Source organism: Sinocyclocheilus rhinocerous, unplaced genomic scaffold (assembly GCF_001515625.1).
Source record: "Sinocyclocheilus rhinocerous isolate Xijiao unplaced genomic scaffold, SAMN03320098_v1.1 scaffold835, whole genome shotgun sequence".
NCBI lineage: Eukaryota > Metazoa > Chordata > Actinopteri > Cypriniformes > Cyprinidae > Sinocyclocheilus > Sinocyclocheilus rhinocerous.
In genome coordinates, this window is record NW_015647431.1 from 1,612,071 (window position 1) to 1,631,092 (window position 19,022).

Here is a 19,022-nt window from a genome sequence, read left to right on the forward strand (position 1 = left end):
GATCTCATTAGCTCAGGACCACTGAAAGTTTTGACCCCGAAATCTCTCAACTCACTGCAAAAACAACAACAACAACAACACACACACACACACGCACACACACACACACACACACACACACACACTGACGGCTAAAGCCGCTCAAATGAACACAAACTTACTCCTGTCACACACAAAACACACACACCGCTTCAGCTCAACACACACACACGCTCATATCCATTCCCACAGCCTAATTAACGGCTTTTTGTAGTATATAACTGTGTTATTACATGAATTATCGATTCGCTCCAAACTTTGACGAGCATGGTGGCTAACTACTGTAAACACCGACATCCACACACTAAAACACACATGAAATCACTCGACACGCATAAAAACCCGATCATATGTGTCAGCAGAACACGAGAGGAGTTAACTCACGGGTGTCGCGGGCTCAGCTGAGGGGTGTTGAGGGCGCAACTCAGAAAAACGGCGCAGAAAAAGACGATTACCGATCATACATGTCCTCCATTAGAGTGCGGCGCAACTGCGCATGCGCACACACTGTTTACAAAGAGGGAAGAAGGCGTTCCCCTATTCAACTCAGTACACATGAACCTTATGGGGCCATGTAGATAATATGGAAAATTCTTACCATATGATCGTTATGGGGCCATAGAATGTGGATTTTTAGATATATATAATCATATCTCCAATCGAGCTCATACAATCTACACACGCTCCACATGTCATATCAAACACACAAAGCCGTAGTATATAGACATTTAATAGATCATTTGTAAAATTAACAATGATATAGATGCAGAATCATACAGACTATAAAGCCTATGGATATTTGTATAAATCAATCAATAAATAATATGAATCATGGGGCCATATTTACATAGAACAAATAAAGACAGATATAGAACAAATAAAATGGATTAATGTACAACACCCTCCATTTAAGTCTTATGATGTCTCTTTATAGCATATAGAAAACCTTATAGATATTGATTATAGATAATGTAGATCATTTGTATATATTACTATGCATCCTAATGGGCCCCTTTCCATGCATCTCATATTAAAAATACTTAAATTGCATAGATAACATGATGCACCTACTGGCCTATAGTGTTTATAAATATTTTATACATCAAATTTTAACTCATATATATATATATATAACAAAGACTTAGCCTTAAAGTGACTTTGATATATAGTCACTCTGAACATACTTATGTTTCAAATATCATATAGAGCCATATGTATGAGTATACAGTATATGAATGTTAAATAGATTATTTGTATATAGATATATAATTGTAATCCATGTAAGCTAAATAGGTGTATAAATGATAAAGATTATATATCTGACTCTATACATCTCATCTGACTCATTAAATCCACATGCCTCCATTTAGATGTGACATATTGTACAAATATATAACTATAGACTTATTTGTATTTGTATATCCCATTCCATAGATCATCATAGAGCCATTTACTGGCAAGATGAATATGTAGATTATATGGATAATAGACATTATTTCTAAAACTCACTATTCACATACAGTAGAGCCATACTGATGCAAATTTATAAATTCAATAGATCATGTTACGTGTGTATTAAAAAAAAATACAGTAACATCTCTGTGCAATTTACTACATTTTGCATCTTCAATATCTAAAATAAATTTAAAATGTCTATGGTCCGTTTTTTATTTTAACCTTTGGACAAATTGTTGGTTTTCAGACCACCTGTTAAAAAATGTGCAACTAAATGATCTGTGTATCTCCAGAAATAAACAAAGACATTGATCATCGTCTACAAACTGGTAATTAGGCTTAATTATTTGATCATTGTTAATCTACAATGGGAAACAACATCTCTGACCTCAGACCAAAGGGACAATTTGTGCCTAATTAGTGAGATAATTAGCTTCCAATAGAATTAGTAAACTTCCTGTCCGGTTTTGGAGGAGGACTAATGTCTCCAGGTGTTCCCGAACTAATGAATCATGTAGAGCAGGGAGAATCCAGTCCACATGCCTTCACATTAAACCGCAATGGCCGGTGGGCTGACTAGCCTTGGCTGCGCAGCTCTGGATTTCTGGCAAGGACACAATCACACTGGAGAGGGACCAGCCATCTGTTCCCGGGAAATGTGCTGAAGGAACCGAGATACAGCAGCGAAATCCCCACAATAAACATGTACAAAACCCAATGAAGCATTTTATTAACACATATTTCTCTCCTTTTTATTAACAAATAGAAAACAGACCGCCTGTACAACAGATTGAATGCGTTTTGTCTCTATGCCAACACAAAGTGAAATGAATTATTCCCATGTCAGCATTTTTCATCTTACTTTGTGCTCAGGCCATAGGAGGATAGAAACACTTGAGTATGCACATATTTTCAGTCTGATGATGCTGTCGCGACATTACTGGGGATTCGTCTTTACGAGCCACAGTGAGAAATGATCGGATGGCCGTTAATACCACATGTGGAGATTTCAGGAGGTTTTGTATTCCCAGCCTCAGCCGTCTGTTTTCTCCTGCAGATTTCCCCACTTCAGCTGCTAGTCTGAGCGATTGACGGATGGCCGTGGTTCTACTGGAGGTACGTGACGGCTGTACATGTGTGTGCAGGTCTGTCGGGTCAAGGCCTGGCCGTTCAGCACGAGCTGACCTTTGACCTCAGCTGACCCGGCATGGGATAATAACTTTGCTGTGGCAGCAGGAACACCATTTTTCTTGTCTTTCTTTCACTCGACAATGGAGGGTTTCCAGAAAGTGTCTGTTTACTGCTATTCAGAGCAGAACGGCTCTGACTGCGTTCTCTCCTTTCATTGGTTTATTCAGTTGTCCTTAACGACGGCAGGTTCATTAAGGTCACTAACTCGGCTGTAAGCATTTCAACTCTTTTATACTTGATTATACTGTTTTATAAAGTATCAGGAGGTGAAAAGGTTGTTTTTAATTGTATATTTTATAAAAGATCCCCTTTCCCCACCAAATAAAAGTAGATCATTAAAATACAATAATGATAAAAAGTAAGAAATCATCAGCAGCTCTGAGTACACCTCTTAAAGTATTAGTAACCTGGGTCATGTGAAAATACATGTCCACATATGCTAAAAATAACTGAACATATACGAAAAAATTATAAAGGAATAATAATAATAATATAAGAAAAAAAAAAGAATAAAAGAACCCCTTAGATATGCAATGATCAGCATAAATGATACAAATATTGTATTTTCTGACAGATATAGCAATCATCATGATGATACAATAATAATAATGATGATAATAATAATAAAAACAATGGCAGATCATGATCGGTATGAAATTAAATGATCATAATCATAAAGCAGTAAGGTAATACAGAGACAGGAGCTGGGCATTAGAGACCAGAAGGAAGCGTTTGTTGCTGTTTTCAGAAGAGGAACAGGATTGCGCTGAAGTTCCAGTGATTTCTCCTCTCTTCTGATTTGCCGTTTCTCTCTGTCTGTTTGTCAGTCTCTCTCTCTCCCTCCAGCAATGGTGACTGAATAGGTAGGATGATTAAGGCTCAGAAACAAGTGGCGGCTCTCCGTTCTGAGGCATTCTGGGAGTGGTTATGTTGCATAGTGATCGAAGCTGCCTAGGTACTCCAGAGCTGCTCTGTAGCACAGCTGGTACTGGTCCTGCACACATGGGACGCACACCGTTAAAACACAGACTAAAACACGTGTGTTGCCTAAAAATGAAAAGTCTGTCTGATTTGCAGTAAATGACAACAGGTGAACTATTCTATTTACTCAAGAGGAAGTGAGGGTGTCAGGTTTACCTCGGTCTGTACCATGGCAGGTCTCTGCGTGCGGAGCGTTTTTATGGTCTGGAACATGTCCACCACCCCTTCATACCTCATCCGCTCCAGAACAATACTTAAAGTGATGAAGACCCCTGTTCTGCCCACACCAGCACTGAGACAGAGAGAGACAGACAGCAGTTCAGCACACATACACAACAGCTAACATTTGGGGGGGGGGTTTAAATTAAGTCTTCTGTTCACCAAAGCGGCATTTATTCATCAATCAAAAATATAGTAAAAATGTAATATTGTAAAATATTTTTACAAATTAAAATAGCTGTTTTCTATTTGAATATATTGTAAAATGTAATTTATTCCTGTGATCAAAGTTGAATTTTCAGCATCATTACTCCAGTCTTCAGTGTCACATGATCCTTCAGAAATCATTCTAATATGCTGATTTGCTGCTCAAGATACAATTCTTGTTATATTTCTTATGTTGAAAACAGTTGGGCTGATTTCTGTGGAAACCTTGATCAGTTTTATTATTATTATTTTTACATTTAATTGTATTCTTTGATCAATAGAAAGTTCAAAAGAACATCATGCATTTATAATAGAAATCGTTTGTAACAATATGTCTGTTTGTAATAATCTGTCTTTACTGTCATTTTTGATCAATTTAATGCATCCTTGCTGAATAAAAGTATTAATTTCTTTTGAAAAAAAAAAAAAATTCTTACTGACCCCAAACTTTAAAACTGTAATGTACAGATACAAAGTCAGCTCTACGATACAGTCAATACAATCTAAGACCGAGACATTTTAATTTCATATAGATTTACAACATTCTGAATATTCAATATATCAGCCAGTGCTACTACAAACACACACTACATGCTCTGCTGCGTTTGTTCATTCTGCTTCTCACCTGCAGTGAACAGTAATTGGTCCGTCCTGTCCAAACTGCTCCTTGGTTTTGTGGACTTGGCCAATGAAATCAATAAAGCCCTCTCCTGTCTTTGGCACGCCTTGTTCTGGCCAATCGGTGAACTGAAACTGGCGGATCGTCCTAGACTGGCCATCCTGAGAGAGAATGAGAGTGTGATTTAAAGACACAGCACAGCTGAAGTCATATGGTCTGATCGACTCACCCTGGCATCTGTGACTTTAAACTCCCGTAGGATGTACTGCGGCATGTTGTATTCAGCCATGGGGTCCACGACGAAGTACTGATAGCGTGCGGATCTCTCTGCAGGCCAGTACTGATGACACTTCTCCTGTGGAGCCAAACACTTGATTATAAGAGCAGTGCACACTTGGCTCAATTGCTTTGTCCAAAACCCAATGTTATTTTTTGCCTTTTGTCTCTGTGGTGTAATGCACAGAATGACAGCCTGAGGCCAGCATACAACCAGCTGATTTTCAGCATCATTAACATTTCATTAGTCATTTGAGAGTTTTTTTTAATTAATTGCACAAGAGTATTCAGACATTTTTCTCAGCAAACCAACATCCACATTGCATGTTTATTTTGTTATTATTATCTGCTACACTCAAATCAGTCCCTCCAGGATTTTGCGATCTCGCAGTTGCAAACACTTGCAGCAGCTTACATTATTGCATATTTTTACAATTTGTCCTGAGAGAAGCAATGTTAATGAATCAAAATGCATAAATCTGAGCCCAAACAAACTGATCAATATGTGTTCAACTGCTGAACCACAACTGATTTCAGTAATTATGCACTAAATCATCAGTAACAGTACTCTTATGGTCACTAATACTAATTACTTAATGATTATAATGGTAGGTTTTTAATGCAAAACAAGGGAAAATATCCTGCAAATATCACCACAATTTTTGAAGAAAAGCTGCAGCAAATTCAGTGACTTGCAAAAATGAGAAAAAAAGTCTTGTGAAATCCTGATGGGACTGTTGAATGATTCATAAAATAAGAAAGCAGATTCATGTAAATCTTTTGCTCATTAAAGCTGTACATGAACACATATTTTCCTCGACCTTGAATAGACTAACACACAAAACAGTTACTTCATGAGCTGCATTATAATTCAGTCTATTATTACAACTGTTTCTTTGTGCAGTTCTCCTCTTCATATTTCCATAAACTTCACGCTGCTAAAATGCAAAAGTGTTGCAATGTGTGACATGGAATGAAAGATGAAAACAGCTGAATGTGTGCGACACTCCCTTAATAAATTGAGTTGTTCTGAGCTGCACTGCCTTAAAGTTTACTGCTTAAAGCCTTAAATTTTATTTTAACACTATTATCATTTTTGTTAATATTTTGAACATTTATATGGAATTTTGTCTATTTAGATTTTATTAAGTTTTAGTTTTGGACTTTTTCATTTAGAATTTAGAAACTAAATGAAAATGAGAAATGTTGCCTTGGCAGCTAGCTGAAATAAAATAAGTTTTTCCATTTAGTTTTATTTCAAGTAATGAAAATGTTTTTTTTTATGGTTTTAGTTTTAGTTAACAAACACAACCCTGCCTTAAAGTCGACAGGACATCAAAAATGAGCAACGTTTCACAATCCAATAATTCCCAATGGATGCAATCAAGAGCCACCCTACATTTTGCCTTTTTGAATATCTTCTTTCACTCACATTACAGAAGTAAAATGGGTTGCAAAGGGCCATTCACATTGACTTTGTTCACTTTGATGTGTGCAGGAATGTGAGAATCTGTCACAATGACAATGGTGTTGACTCACCCGTCCCATCTCTCTGAGCTTCGTCAGCATCACCACGATGGTGGAGTTGTGCTCCCAAAGCATCCTCCAGAAGTCCTCCGTGGTTTCAGAGAGAGGACCTTGTGTGGCGATATACGCCTTCTGCTGCCTGCAGTAACAACACATGAAAATACAGTTTGAAAACACAAGAATCAACACAGAATACTAATGAACAGCTCTCTCCAGGAGTGCTTCCTCTAATCGAACAGCAGGAGGCACTGCAGCTCCATCACTGCGATCATAAATGCATTAAGACAGACAAGGAGATAAATATGCAGTGAGAGAAAGAGAGAGAGAGAGAGAGAGAGAGACAGAGGAAACACTGGACAGAGAATGAGGGAGAGACTGTGAGACAGGTGAGAAAAACACTGGTTGTGGAAGATGAAACAGAGAGACATGATTGTGTAGTGAAGGCAGCAGAGCTCTAGATCACTGTTTGGCAGCGTGGGGACGCGAGCGCTGTCCCTTGTGCTGAAGTCCTGCTGTGAGATCCCCAGGTCTCTGCTGAAGTTTTTTTTTTTTTTTTAGATAAATGCATCTCTGAGGTGGTTGAACAAGTGGAGGAAATGTCTAATCTGACTTTAGCAGCCTCATTATTCTCTTACAGTGATTTTATCGGCGCAGGTCTCTGAGTGGCTGTTCTGCTGTACACCCACATTGTCAATGATCAGTGACTCTCACTGACTCGTTTGATCACTGCGAATCACTGTATGAGTGAACACATCTGCACGCAGGGCATGCTGGGACAAGACCGCATTCATCCAACATATGCTGAAGGGAAGCCTCGGCAGGGCTGAGCTAGAGAAAGACGGAGTCCTGATCTACACACCTGTGATACAGCCTCATTTGCTTCACTAAACGACAGGAAGCTAAATTGCAACCCCCACCCTTCACACACACACACACACACACACACTGAAAGCTCATCAAGCTAAAAGCATGTGAAAGCCCTTCTCCCTCTGTCCTTCATTACAAACACGATTACTGCCAATTACGCTGTTTACACTTCAGTATGCCGGCAGATGCAGTGGGAGCTCTTTGATTGGCCGTTAATTTGATTAAGGGCCAACAATGAGCCCAGATTCTTGACACAGCTCCGCCCCTCCACCTCACATGACCCCTCAGCAGCAGCAAAGGAAGTGCTTGATTCAGGATGTTAGTAAAGGACTATTCATTTGAAGCACTGATATTTGCAGTAAACGTTCCTTGTGGCAGAAAGTTGCACTGAATCAATGGATCTCAGAGACTACAGTCACAGCAGATGGGATAGAGGCTGTCTTAGGTAATGCAGTTTTAATATCCATTTTCCACAGTTTTTCATTCATACGAAACTCTTCAATAAAGTATTTTCAATGCACAATCCATCAAACAGACTGTAAAAAGATAAGCATGTGTTTAGCATGTATACTATTATTTCACGCTCTAAAGTACTCGATTCTGATTAGTCATGCTTATATAATGAGTGTTACACTACAGGGCCGTTGAATGCTTGAATCTGATTGGCTGACGAACATTCTAAGGCGTGCAATTATTTTCAGGGAATAAGGAAGAAGTCATACAGGTTTTATAATGACATGAGGATGAGTAAATTATGACAGAACCAGGCATGTGGTCAGCTAAGCACCAAAAATGAAGGAAAACCTTTTTGACTATACAGTAATAAAAATAATAATAATAAATAAATATTTTTAGAATATTATTTAAATTTTAAAAATTAAATCAATTAAGAAATATTACTATTGCAGCGATAATACTGAATTGTAAAATAAAAAACACTTATTTACTACTACTACTACTAATTATTATTATTGTCATTATTATGGCTACTAAAATATTATTTTTATTTTATTATTATTTAAATTATAAAAATACATCAATAAAGAAATATTAGTATCACAATGATAATATTGTACTGTAAAATAAAAAACAAGTATTTATTATTCATAATAATAATAACTGTATTTTACAGAACAACAGTAAAATTACAATACCAATATTTATTCATACTAAATGCACTTCTCATTATAAATAGTTCGTGTGTGATCCATTTTTAAATTCACATTATAAGCGTCCCAAACTCACAGCGCTGGCGGAGATTTCGAGTGGAGCAGTATTTACTGTTAACCGAGACACTGAAGACATTGAATCATGAGCTGCTCGCGTGTAAATGAACACAGTGCCGTGCTTTACTCTGAAACACACAGCTTGTCGGACTATATATTTATATAATTAATTCATAGCCTTTACAATTCATATTTCAGGTCGAAAAATTGGAAATCTGTATCAAATTGGAAAAATATCAATGCTGGGAATGTTATTGGTGGAATTACCCCTTAACTCTGTGTCTCAGTGGTATGCTTAACACAAACCCATTGCAGTCTGAATGTCTATCTGTATATATGTGTGTGTGATAAATTGAGAGCTTCATGGAGACCGGACTCCTCGTGACGGGTAATCCTTTTATTTGTGCGCTGAACTGTGTGCATCACCTGTCAGCTCGTGGGCGCAGGGCCGCGCCGATTCCCCAGTGCTGATAGAGCTCCAGTTATGGACATTCCTGCCTATAAGAACAATTTGTCCTGACAACTAGCAGCACTAAGGCAGTAGACACGCAGACGCAGACTTCCGAGATGGGCCATGACTCTGAGCTGTCACATCCAGCAGGAGTCAGAGAGACGGGGGACAGTGACAGAGAGACTCGCTGGCGTTCGTGGTAGCAGCACCTCTTCAGAAGAACACCCATCTGTCATCCGATTTCTCCAGAGTCTGATTCACAGTTGGTCTCAACTGGCTCTCAGATCTCTGTTTATGACTTCAGGCAAAATTCTAAATTTAAGATCTGGCTCCCTTTCAATTCATGAGTTTGAGTTTGAATTAAGTTATCCGCACCACAGGATGTTGAATTGAAATGACAGGAAGTGGAATTTACTGAATTGCAATCGCAAACCCTGATTCACATACCTGTATCCATCGATGAAGCTGGCGTTAATGTAGTCGGACCCCTCCACCCCTCTGATTGGCTGCAGACACACACGGCTGGACTCGAAAGGCATGATGTTGACCAGTCGGTTCTTGAATTTGTTGCAAGGCAGACTAGCGCTGATGAATCTAGAGGTGTGTGCTTTGGAGTTGGCCAGTTTCTGCAGTGAGAAAAGACACAAAACACATGCATATTGCTCAGAAATTGTGAAATAGACTCATACACACTACCAATCAAAGGTTTGAAAAGGTTTGAAAGGATGCATTAAATTGGTCAAAAGTGACAGTAAAGACATTTATAATCATATAAATCATTTGTGTTTCAAATAAGTGCTGTTCTTTTGAACTTTCTATTCATCAAAAGTATTATGGTTTCCACAAAAATATGAACAACTGCACAACTGTTTTTAACACTGATAATAATAAGAATTGAGCAGCAAATCAGCATATTAGAATGATTTCTGAAGGATCATGTGACACTGAAGATTGGAGTAATGATGGTGAAAATTCAGCTTTGATCAAATAAATAAATTACATCTTAAAATATATTACAATAGAAAACATTTATTTTAAATTGTAATAATGTTTCAGAATATTACAGATTTTCCTGTATTTTTGATCAAATAAATGCAGCCTTGGTGAGCAGAAGAAGCTTCTGGCTGAGGACAATTAATGAGATGACATTTTAGCCTTTCAGACATTAGCATACTGTCATTTTCTATTTAGTTTTGTGAGTTTTGAATAAATATTCCCCAAAATATGTTTCTTTTAAATGTCAGCTTTTTGTGTACATCTTATTTGGCATCATTATACTGTATAATAATCCATTCTATATGTTACATTCAGCATTGGTCATTAATTAGTGAAATATAAGGAACACTCCGAGTTCAAAAGTTAAGCTCAAGTTCAGTATTCATGGCAGAATGTTGATTACCACACTGAAACTCAAAAGCGTTTTTTTCCATTGTCAACAATTGAGATCCTTCTTTGGTGGAGAATGAGGTGTTTCGAGTGGCTTTGTTCTCAAACTTCAAATGATACTTGCTCTTTGAATCTCAGCATGTCACCAAAATGCATCATGGGAAAAACAGCCCATTAAAATCATTCATGTTGTGCAGGGAAACACAAACGTGTTTCCACACACAGCTCTGACTGCACTGGCCCTTCAGAATCACATGATTCCCATCCGCTGGTGAAACAACATCAAGCATTAAAACCTGATTACATCCTCGGCGGATGTATAATGATTCTGCGCGTAAAGCAGCTCTGAGCCTCATCATTCGGGCTGTGAAGCGTCTCTGAGGACAGCTGTTGTATGTTAAAGGAGTGTTTTCATGCATGCAGCAGCTATAACTCTCACCGCAGTCACAGATACTGCCTGTCAGCTTCTCCATCAGCTCTCAGCTTACTGTTTGAGCAGTTAAAATATGCACCTTTGCTTTGGTAAGAATGTTTCTGCAAAACATTTCAATGTGCATGTCTTTTCTCTGTCTACAGTTTTTCTTGTTGCTCTTCCAGTGTAATATTACTTAAGAAATGAACTCAAGGTTAACCATTATAGATGAGAATCATAAGGAATATACCAATTCATGTTCAGATTCCACATAATTATTCCAGTTCTGTTAACAAAATCAGGAATGTTTTTGAATAAACACTTGTCCTTCATTCCAAATCAGTGTTGTTTTAGAATTATTTATTGACTATTATAGTGTTAGTGTTTATTAATATTCGAATTAGCTTTTTATGGTAATACTTTACAATAATATTTCATTTGTTTACATTAGTCAACTATATTAGTTAACAAGAACAGTACTTATATAGCATTTATTAACCTTAGTTAATGTTAAATTCAGCATTTACTAATATATTATTAAAATCAAAAGTTGTACATGTTAACATGAACACTTTTTAAACTAACACTAACAAAGGTTAATAAATGCTGTAAAAATATATATTGTTCATAGTTAGTTCATGTTAACAAATGAGATCTTATTGTAAGTGTTACCTTTTATTTTTATATTTTCAATTTTAGTTTAATTTTTAGTAATTCTGTTATGTGCATTTATTTATTTTTCAGTTTTAGTTTTAGTTTCGGTTCAGTTTTAGTTTTGATTAATTTCCAGTTAATTTAATCATCATCATTATTACATGATTACTTAACTTGAAGCATTCATTATATTTCATTAATTAATGTCCAATGCTGATTCTAATATCTAGTCATTTTAGTGCTTTAGCGTAAACGTATTTCAGTTATAATAATTAACATTTATGAAACATTTATTATTTAAAGTTATCATGTAATATCTATATTTTCGTTTATTCCAGCTGTATTTCAATTAACAAAACAGCTATAGCTAACGATAATAACCCTGTTCCCAACTCCAAAAAACAAGCAAGATAAACCGCTAAGCAATAAACGGCATCTTCTGCATGTTAATCAGAGGTTTAAACAAGCAACAAGGCATTGCATCATCAGCTGTGTACTAAACATCAAAGAGGTTCTGATTGGCTGTGATTTTGTGCCTTCACGCTGTGTTTTGAGGAGAGAAAAACTGACACAGGAACCCTGTTGTGTCGTGCCAGGTTAAGGTTGATGTGTGTGTCTGTGCGTGTTTTCTGACCTTAAACTCCAGTTCCATGGCAGTGACGGTGTCTCCGGGCGACACCTGCGTGAGTTTCTGGATGTGTGTGTACAGGCTCCGCGCCGGGACCTCTGTGTTCCCGCAGGTGGCAGCCTCCAGCAGGGCCTCGTGGATGAAGATATACTGATCTTCTGTCTGCACCATGTAGTTCCTCTGAGAGCGCATGCAGGTCACGTGACCGTAGATATCCACCGACTTCTCGTGCTTCATCCGCTCCAGCATGGCCTCGATTACGATAAAACAGCCTGTCCGACCCACGCCAGCGCTGCCATGGGAAACACAAGGGAAGTGGTAGATTTAGAGTGAATTCACAGACACATGTTCATGTTAATAGATAAGTGAGTGGATATCATGCTCTACCTGCAGTGCACCACCATGGGTCCGGCGTCAGGTGGGTTGCAGGCCTTGACCCTGCGTAGAAAGGTTAAAATTGGTGTGGGGTATTCGGGAACACCGTGATCCGGCCAGGCCATGAACTGGAACTGCCGAACTTCCCGTTTCTCACTGGACCCATTCTGTTACAACACATTCAAGGAGATATATGATGGAAAAGGGATTTTTCCTGCTGTTTTTAAATAAGAGAATATGTTTATAATAACTACAATTATTTACAATATATTCGATTATAATATAGAATTATAATATTAATCTCCCTCCACAATCTAACCACGAACTAAACTGCAAAAACAAGCCAATCAGAAATCATTAAGGTTGTGACATCACAACTATGGGCTCGTTAACTTATGACCGTTTACACATCAGGACCTATTTAGTATTCATCTGGCCTGTTGTGATGAACTATGATCGTACATGGAGGTTAACCAATCAAAACACAGGTCTTAAAGATACAGAAAACCAAAACTGGTGCAAAACTGGTCATAAAAAACTAAACTAAATCTGATTTTTAGTCCAGGAAACCTTGACTGACATTGTAAGTGAACTTATATGGGAAAAATGCTACAACAGTGTATAATATGACCCATGTAAACATTTACAGCATTGTACTAAAAACGAATAAACCCTATTTCATTCTGTTTCATTCTATGTTGAATATTAAATATAATAAGTTAAATGTAATGTATAGTAATTATTTAATCTACTATAAAAGCCTATACAATTTTGTTATAATATTCTTTTAAAATTAAAAAATTATTTTAAAAATGTTGCTAACTAATATCCTAACAGACCGTAAGTTACTAAGAGGCAGTTTTGTCTCCTACTATTAATTAAATTTAGATGTTTTTGTGGAACTTTTTCCATCTTCATTTTTTCAGTTCTGCTGTACGACGCCTCAACGTCACAGAAAGACATTTTCAGCATTAATGAGCAGAGAAGTTAAAGTTTTAGTCATTTGTGTGAATGCTGTATCTAAACATAAATCAAAATGAACATCTTAAACTTCTTTTCTAGTTTTTTTCTGTATATGATTGTCATTACATACATTTTTTAAACAGAATTTAATTTAAAACAAATAATTTGTCACTGCAGGTCAAATCAAAAAGTGATGAAAAAAACGAAATAAATGTCAGTTACGTCATCTATAAACACACACAGACCTTATAGAGAGCGAAGGTCCTGACGCTGTAGGTGGCTAACTCCACCGTATCCAGCATGGACACCTGAATCATGCCGTATGTCTCTGTTCCACGGCTCGGCCAGTACTGATCACACTTCACCTGCAATCACAGACACACACAAACATCACACATCAGGGACCATAAGAGCACAGGAGAAGAGTGAGAGGAGGCCAGCTGAAGCTGAAGCAGATGGGGGCATCACGCACCACAGACCGGCCAGAACTGTGGCTGAACCTCCGGCTCTGATAACACACACGGGTCACATACTGCGAACACACACCGAGCACAGAGGGCTGTGTGAGTAACGCCGGTAGGTCTGGGGTTGAGATGCATTAGCGTGACCCATCTGGGCTTCCATAAACCCTGCTGTCCTTCATCAACAAAGAACAGGTACAATCTGTGCACTTATTCAAGCTAATTAATAAATACGTCTGACTAGCCCAAACCCTTAAAAAACTTTGCATCTTTAACATTAATAAAGTCAAATTTTTTGGGGGCAAAAATGTAATTTGTAAAAGGCACTTCCTATTGTGGAATGAACATGTTTCTTTTTTCTTTTTACGATGCACAATATATTTGTGACAATAGAGAGCAACAGGAGGTTTTTGAACGTATAAATGAATTTTCTCCACAGAGTTTGATTAGTTTGACTTTAAAGCCGATAATATCAAGGTTTGTCCAATTCGATCAGTATATTCTTTTTTAGGCAATGTTTTAATGTATTAAAACAGTTAAAGTAAATGTTAGTAAGTAAACTCTCTCTCTCTCTCTCTCTCTCTCTCTATATATATATGTATATAGATAGATAGATAGATAGGTATCGACTTTACTGACGAGATGCGCATGACAATCGCATGCGATTAATTGCACAGTCCTAGTATATAGTATAGTATAGATCTATATACAGCAAATTATAATATAATTGTGAATCGTGAGGTACATAATTCCATTAGAAAGCTAGCATTGAATCACATTCATGTATATTGAGACTGACCATGTGGAGGAAAAACAGAATGACCATCTGGTCACACGGCAGGTGAGGGAACACGTGACACCTCCCTCTCTCACAAACACACATGCACACACATCACTTCCTGTTCGACTCTCCTATGAGGAGTGGTCACTTCCTTTTCTCTGTAATTCACAGACAGGACACGTGTTTGCATGTGTCCACGAGGTGTTTGGGATATTATCTGACATCCTAAAGGCAAAAGAAACCCCAAAATTAAAACTGTCATTTTTTCAGCCTCGTGTCATTCCAAACCTGTATGACTCTTATTCTTCTGTTTTTAAATATTTGTACAGGTTTGGAATGACATTAGGGTGAATAAATGATGACAATTTTAATTTTTGGCTGAACAACCCCCTAAAAAAACATTATAATAGCTGCTGTTTGAAGTAATGGTTGAAGTGCAATGTGTAGGGAGAGTCTTTATTGTGATTAATAGTCTTTATAAGTTCCTATTTTAAAACGATTCCTCTAGAATGTTTATTTAATTCCATATAAAGAGTGAGAGATCATTTCCATGCCATCTGCATCTCTTGTCATCACTAAAAACATTTCTCTCACTCTGGGGCAGGAGCCAGACAACACGAAATGAGGAGTAAAATCTCACCCTGCTCTTCTCCTCCAGTCTGGTCATCATGACGATAGTGCTGGCCCTTTGCTCCCACACCATCCTCCAGAATTCACTGAACGTCTCGGGCAGAGGACCCTGAGTGGCCATGTAAGCGTTCTGCTTGCGGTAGCCGTCAATGTAGTTTCCATTAATGTAGTCGCTCCCCGGTACACCTGCGGTTCAGCAGTGCAGTGTTAACACACAATGAAAGGCTGAGAACTGAGCGCTCATTGTACTGATGGCCTTGGTAAGCACACGTGAAATATGTAGACTTTTATTATTTATTTTCTAGTTATATTTTAAAATATATTAAAGGGGTCATATGATGCTTTTTTAAAGATCATTATTTTGTGTATTTGGTGTAACAGAATATGTTGACATGCTTTAATGTTCAAAAAACACATTATTTTTCAAATACTGTACATTATTGTAGGTCCTCTATGCCCCGCCTCTCTCAAACGCTTCGTTTTGACCCCTTTAAAATAGCATTGAGAGTACTTTGAAATTACCCAAAATATTTAATAAACAGGCATGATTTGGACTTGATGGCCTTTCACAGAATTCAGTAGATGCAGATTCTGTGCAGAACTCATCGTAGCTGAATGACTCTTTATTTTGAGATGTCAAGCTATAAACACTACTGTTCTATGATAATAAATGTTTCTTGAGCAGCAAATCAGCATATTAGAATGATTTCTGAAGCATCATGAGACACTGAAGACTGGAGTAATGATGCTGAAAATTAAGCTTTGCATCACAGAAATAAATCATATTTTAACACCTATTCACATAGAAAAACGTTATTTTGAATTGCAATAATATTTCACAATATTACTGTTTTTACTGTATTTTTGATCAAATAAATTCAGCCTGGATGAGCAGAAGAGAGTCAAAAAAGCATTTGAAAAAAACTTGCTGACCTCAAACTTTTGAACGCTAATATATATAGGTGTGTTTTTGGACTCACCATCAGTGGGGATCAGCACGACTCTGGAGTGATCGTAAGCGATGACGTTTGCATAGCGGTTCTTGGGCTTGTTGACCTCTAGGTTGGAGTTTTCCCAGGTGAACTGCTGACCAGGGTCAATAGACTGCAGAACAGAAAGACAAAACATGAGAACGTTTGTTAGAAAGCTAGACCAACACCAGTGACAGAAAAAAGGAAGACAATAGACGCACTTCAACTTTGAAATGATTAGTGTAAATACTAAATATCACATGAGAAAACGGTAATAATTCCCCTTTTACATCAAACCCTTCAAATCTTCTGCAAAAATAATTCCAACATGTTTCCTAAATACTTTCTCATCTGCCCATTATTTAGTCCCGCCCCCAATCTTATGCCATTGGTTGAGCCAAACGACACTCATGAAAACCTATTTTACTGTAACATAATTTATTTCAGAGTGAAACAGGATATTTAATGAGAAAAGATAAAGGGAAATAGTATAATTTAACGAGGGAATGGACTATAACTTGGACCACAAGTGACCCTGGACCACAAAACCAGTCTTAAGTCGCTGGGGTATATTTGTAGCAATATCCAAAAAATCACTGTATGGGTCAAAATGATAAATTTTTCTTTTATGCCAAAAATAATTGGGATATTAAGTAAAGATCATGTTCCATGAAGACATTTTGTACATTTCTTACCGTAAATATATAAAAACTTAATTTTTGATTAGTAATATGCATTGCTAAGAACTTTAAAGGCGATTTTCTCAATAAATGTTTTTTTTGCACCCTCAGATTCCAGCTTTTCAACTAGCTGTATCTCGGTCAAATATTGTCCTAACAAACCATACATCAATGGAAAGCTTATTTATTCAGCTTTCAGATGATGTATAAATCTCAATTTAAAAAAATTGACCCTTATGACTGGTTTTGTGGTCCAGGGTCACATATGACAGGTGACTAGTGGGATGGGGTTTCAGACATCATCAGCTAAAAACGAAAGTAATTTCAGAGGTGGAGCAAGTTTAATTTCATTTTGATGAAAGTTTACCAAGCCATGGAATAATGTGCACCAATGAATCATTCATAATAAGACGACTCTGGCACAGCAGGAACTGATGCTGCAAAACCTCGCAGACGCACCACATCTCTGCAAATCTCTACCTTGACCTGCCCAGCGTTTCCTGCACGATCACGGCAGCTGGAATCGCTCCGGCGCTTTAGAGACCTGCCTAATCCAGCCCTGCTGTTACCATAGTGATGAGAAAACAGGCCAGAGGGTGCGGTTTAGACGTCTGCTCTCTAGTCTCCTTGCATCACATTACCGCAGCTCTGAGACGCTGCGTTTCTAGCAGAACCGCCAGCAGTTCTTCAGTTATAATGAACAAAACATATCAACTATATGAAACATAAAATACCATTCAAGAGTTTGGGGTTGATAAGATTTTTTGGGGTCGATATGAATCTTATGCTTGCCAACACTTCATTTATTTGAAACATTAATATTGTAAGATATTATTACCATTCAAAATAACTGTTTCTTTATATATTTATATTGTAAAATGTAATTTATTCCTGTGATCAAAGCTGAATTTTCAGCATCATTACTCCAGTCTTCAGTGTCACATGATCTTCAGAAATCATTCTAATATGCTGATTTTTTCAGGATTCTTTGATGAATAGAAAGTTCAAAACAATTGATTTGAAACAGAAATCTTATAAAATTATAAGAGCTTTTATTGTCACTTTTGTTCAATTTAATGCATCCATGCTGAATAAAAGTATTCATTTCTTTTAAAAGGTCTTATTGAGCCCAATCTTTTGAACGTGAGATGAGAATGCTCTTAAAGAGGCTAAACAAATCTCATTGGACAGTGACACATACAGTTCATTCTAAGGGCAATGCGACATTTTTCTAGATGTATATGAATTGAAGAGCAACCAGAGGTGATGTTCTGTCACTAACAGATGGATTATGAAGAACAGCCTATGAATAATCATAAATCACTACACATCTGCCATATTGCAGGTGATTGTTTGTCAGCTTACACTGTCTAACAACACACTGCATTTTTATTTGATTTTGTACATTTGTATGTGTGTGTTTGTCGACGTGTTGTGATGAGGATTGGTTTGATCGCTGGCCATGGCTGCATCAATGCATTTCAAATTAACACGCACAAGCCCTATGCACTTTCTGTGTTTCATGCTGTATCTTAACATTGTGTGCTAACCTGACACAATAAGATTCACAACAAGCAATCTGGAAATTGAAGGCTAAAATGCTGCACAATGCAACACAATCACAGCTAATCAGAAGAGTGTGTGACGAGTTCTGTCAGTTTGTTTGCACTAGATAAAACACACAACTTCTATTTTCTGGACTTGCATGACATCTCTCCAGATGGCACTGATGGATTTTTCATATTATATTAATGTTTCTCTGCATCCACAATGTTTCTTTCTCATCCATATGTGATAGTTAATATACACGAGGAGCGGTACTTCAGACCAATGGGTTTTTGGTGTGAATATAACATAACTCAGACCTATAGCAACATGAAACAGCAACATCTGAGCAATAAAATATTCATTTTAATAGCATTTAATAGTGTCTCTCTGTCACACTATATAGTGAAGTCTTCTCTCTCGTCTCTATCTACTGTGTGGGTCATGTCATACAGCAGTGTTGAGAAGGAACGCATGT

The 19,022-nt window shown here is 37.3% G+C and overlaps 2 protein-coding genes across 7 annotated transcripts in view; both read right to left on the reverse strand.

Annotated features, from left to right (window-relative positions):
* The window catches only part of LOC107709085 (lysine-specific demethylase 4A-like), a 20,352-nt gene extending 19,797 nt beyond the window's left edge, over positions 1-555 (reverse strand). For all 4 annotated transcript variants that reach the window (XM_016513485.1, XM_016513483.1, XM_016513484.1 and 1 more), the window contains exon 1: positions 424-555. The gene's annotated coding sequence lies outside the window, so the exon portion shown is untranslated. The remainder of the gene's footprint in view (positions 1-423) is intronic.
* A 2,876-nt stretch (positions 556-3,431) lies between these two features.
* LOC107709086 (receptor-type tyrosine-protein phosphatase F-like) overlaps positions 3,432-19,022 on the reverse strand; it is a 120,868-nt gene continuing 105,277 nt past the window's right edge. For all 3 annotated transcript variants that reach the window (XM_016513489.1, XM_016513488.1, XM_016513487.1), the window contains 11 exons: positions 16,329-16,452; positions 15,359-15,534; positions 13,722-13,841; positions 12,526-12,680; positions 12,145-12,430; positions 9,506-9,684; positions 6,527-6,653; positions 4,941-5,066; positions 4,718-4,872; positions 3,823-3,958; positions 3,432-3,679 (listed from right to left, as the gene is read on the reverse strand). In XM_016513489.1, coding sequence (XP_016368975.1) covers positions 3,611-3,679; positions 3,823-3,958; positions 4,718-4,872; positions 4,941-5,066; positions 6,527-6,653; positions 9,506-9,684; positions 12,145-12,430; positions 12,526-12,680; positions 13,722-13,841; positions 15,359-15,534; positions 16,329-16,452 — 1,653 coding nt within the window. In that variant the 3' untranslated portion in view covers positions 3,432-3,610. The remainder of the gene's footprint in view (positions 3,680-3,822; positions 3,959-4,717; positions 4,873-4,940; positions 5,067-6,526; positions 6,654-9,505; positions 9,685-12,144; positions 12,431-12,525; positions 12,681-13,721; positions 13,842-15,358; positions 15,535-16,328; positions 16,453-19,022) is intronic.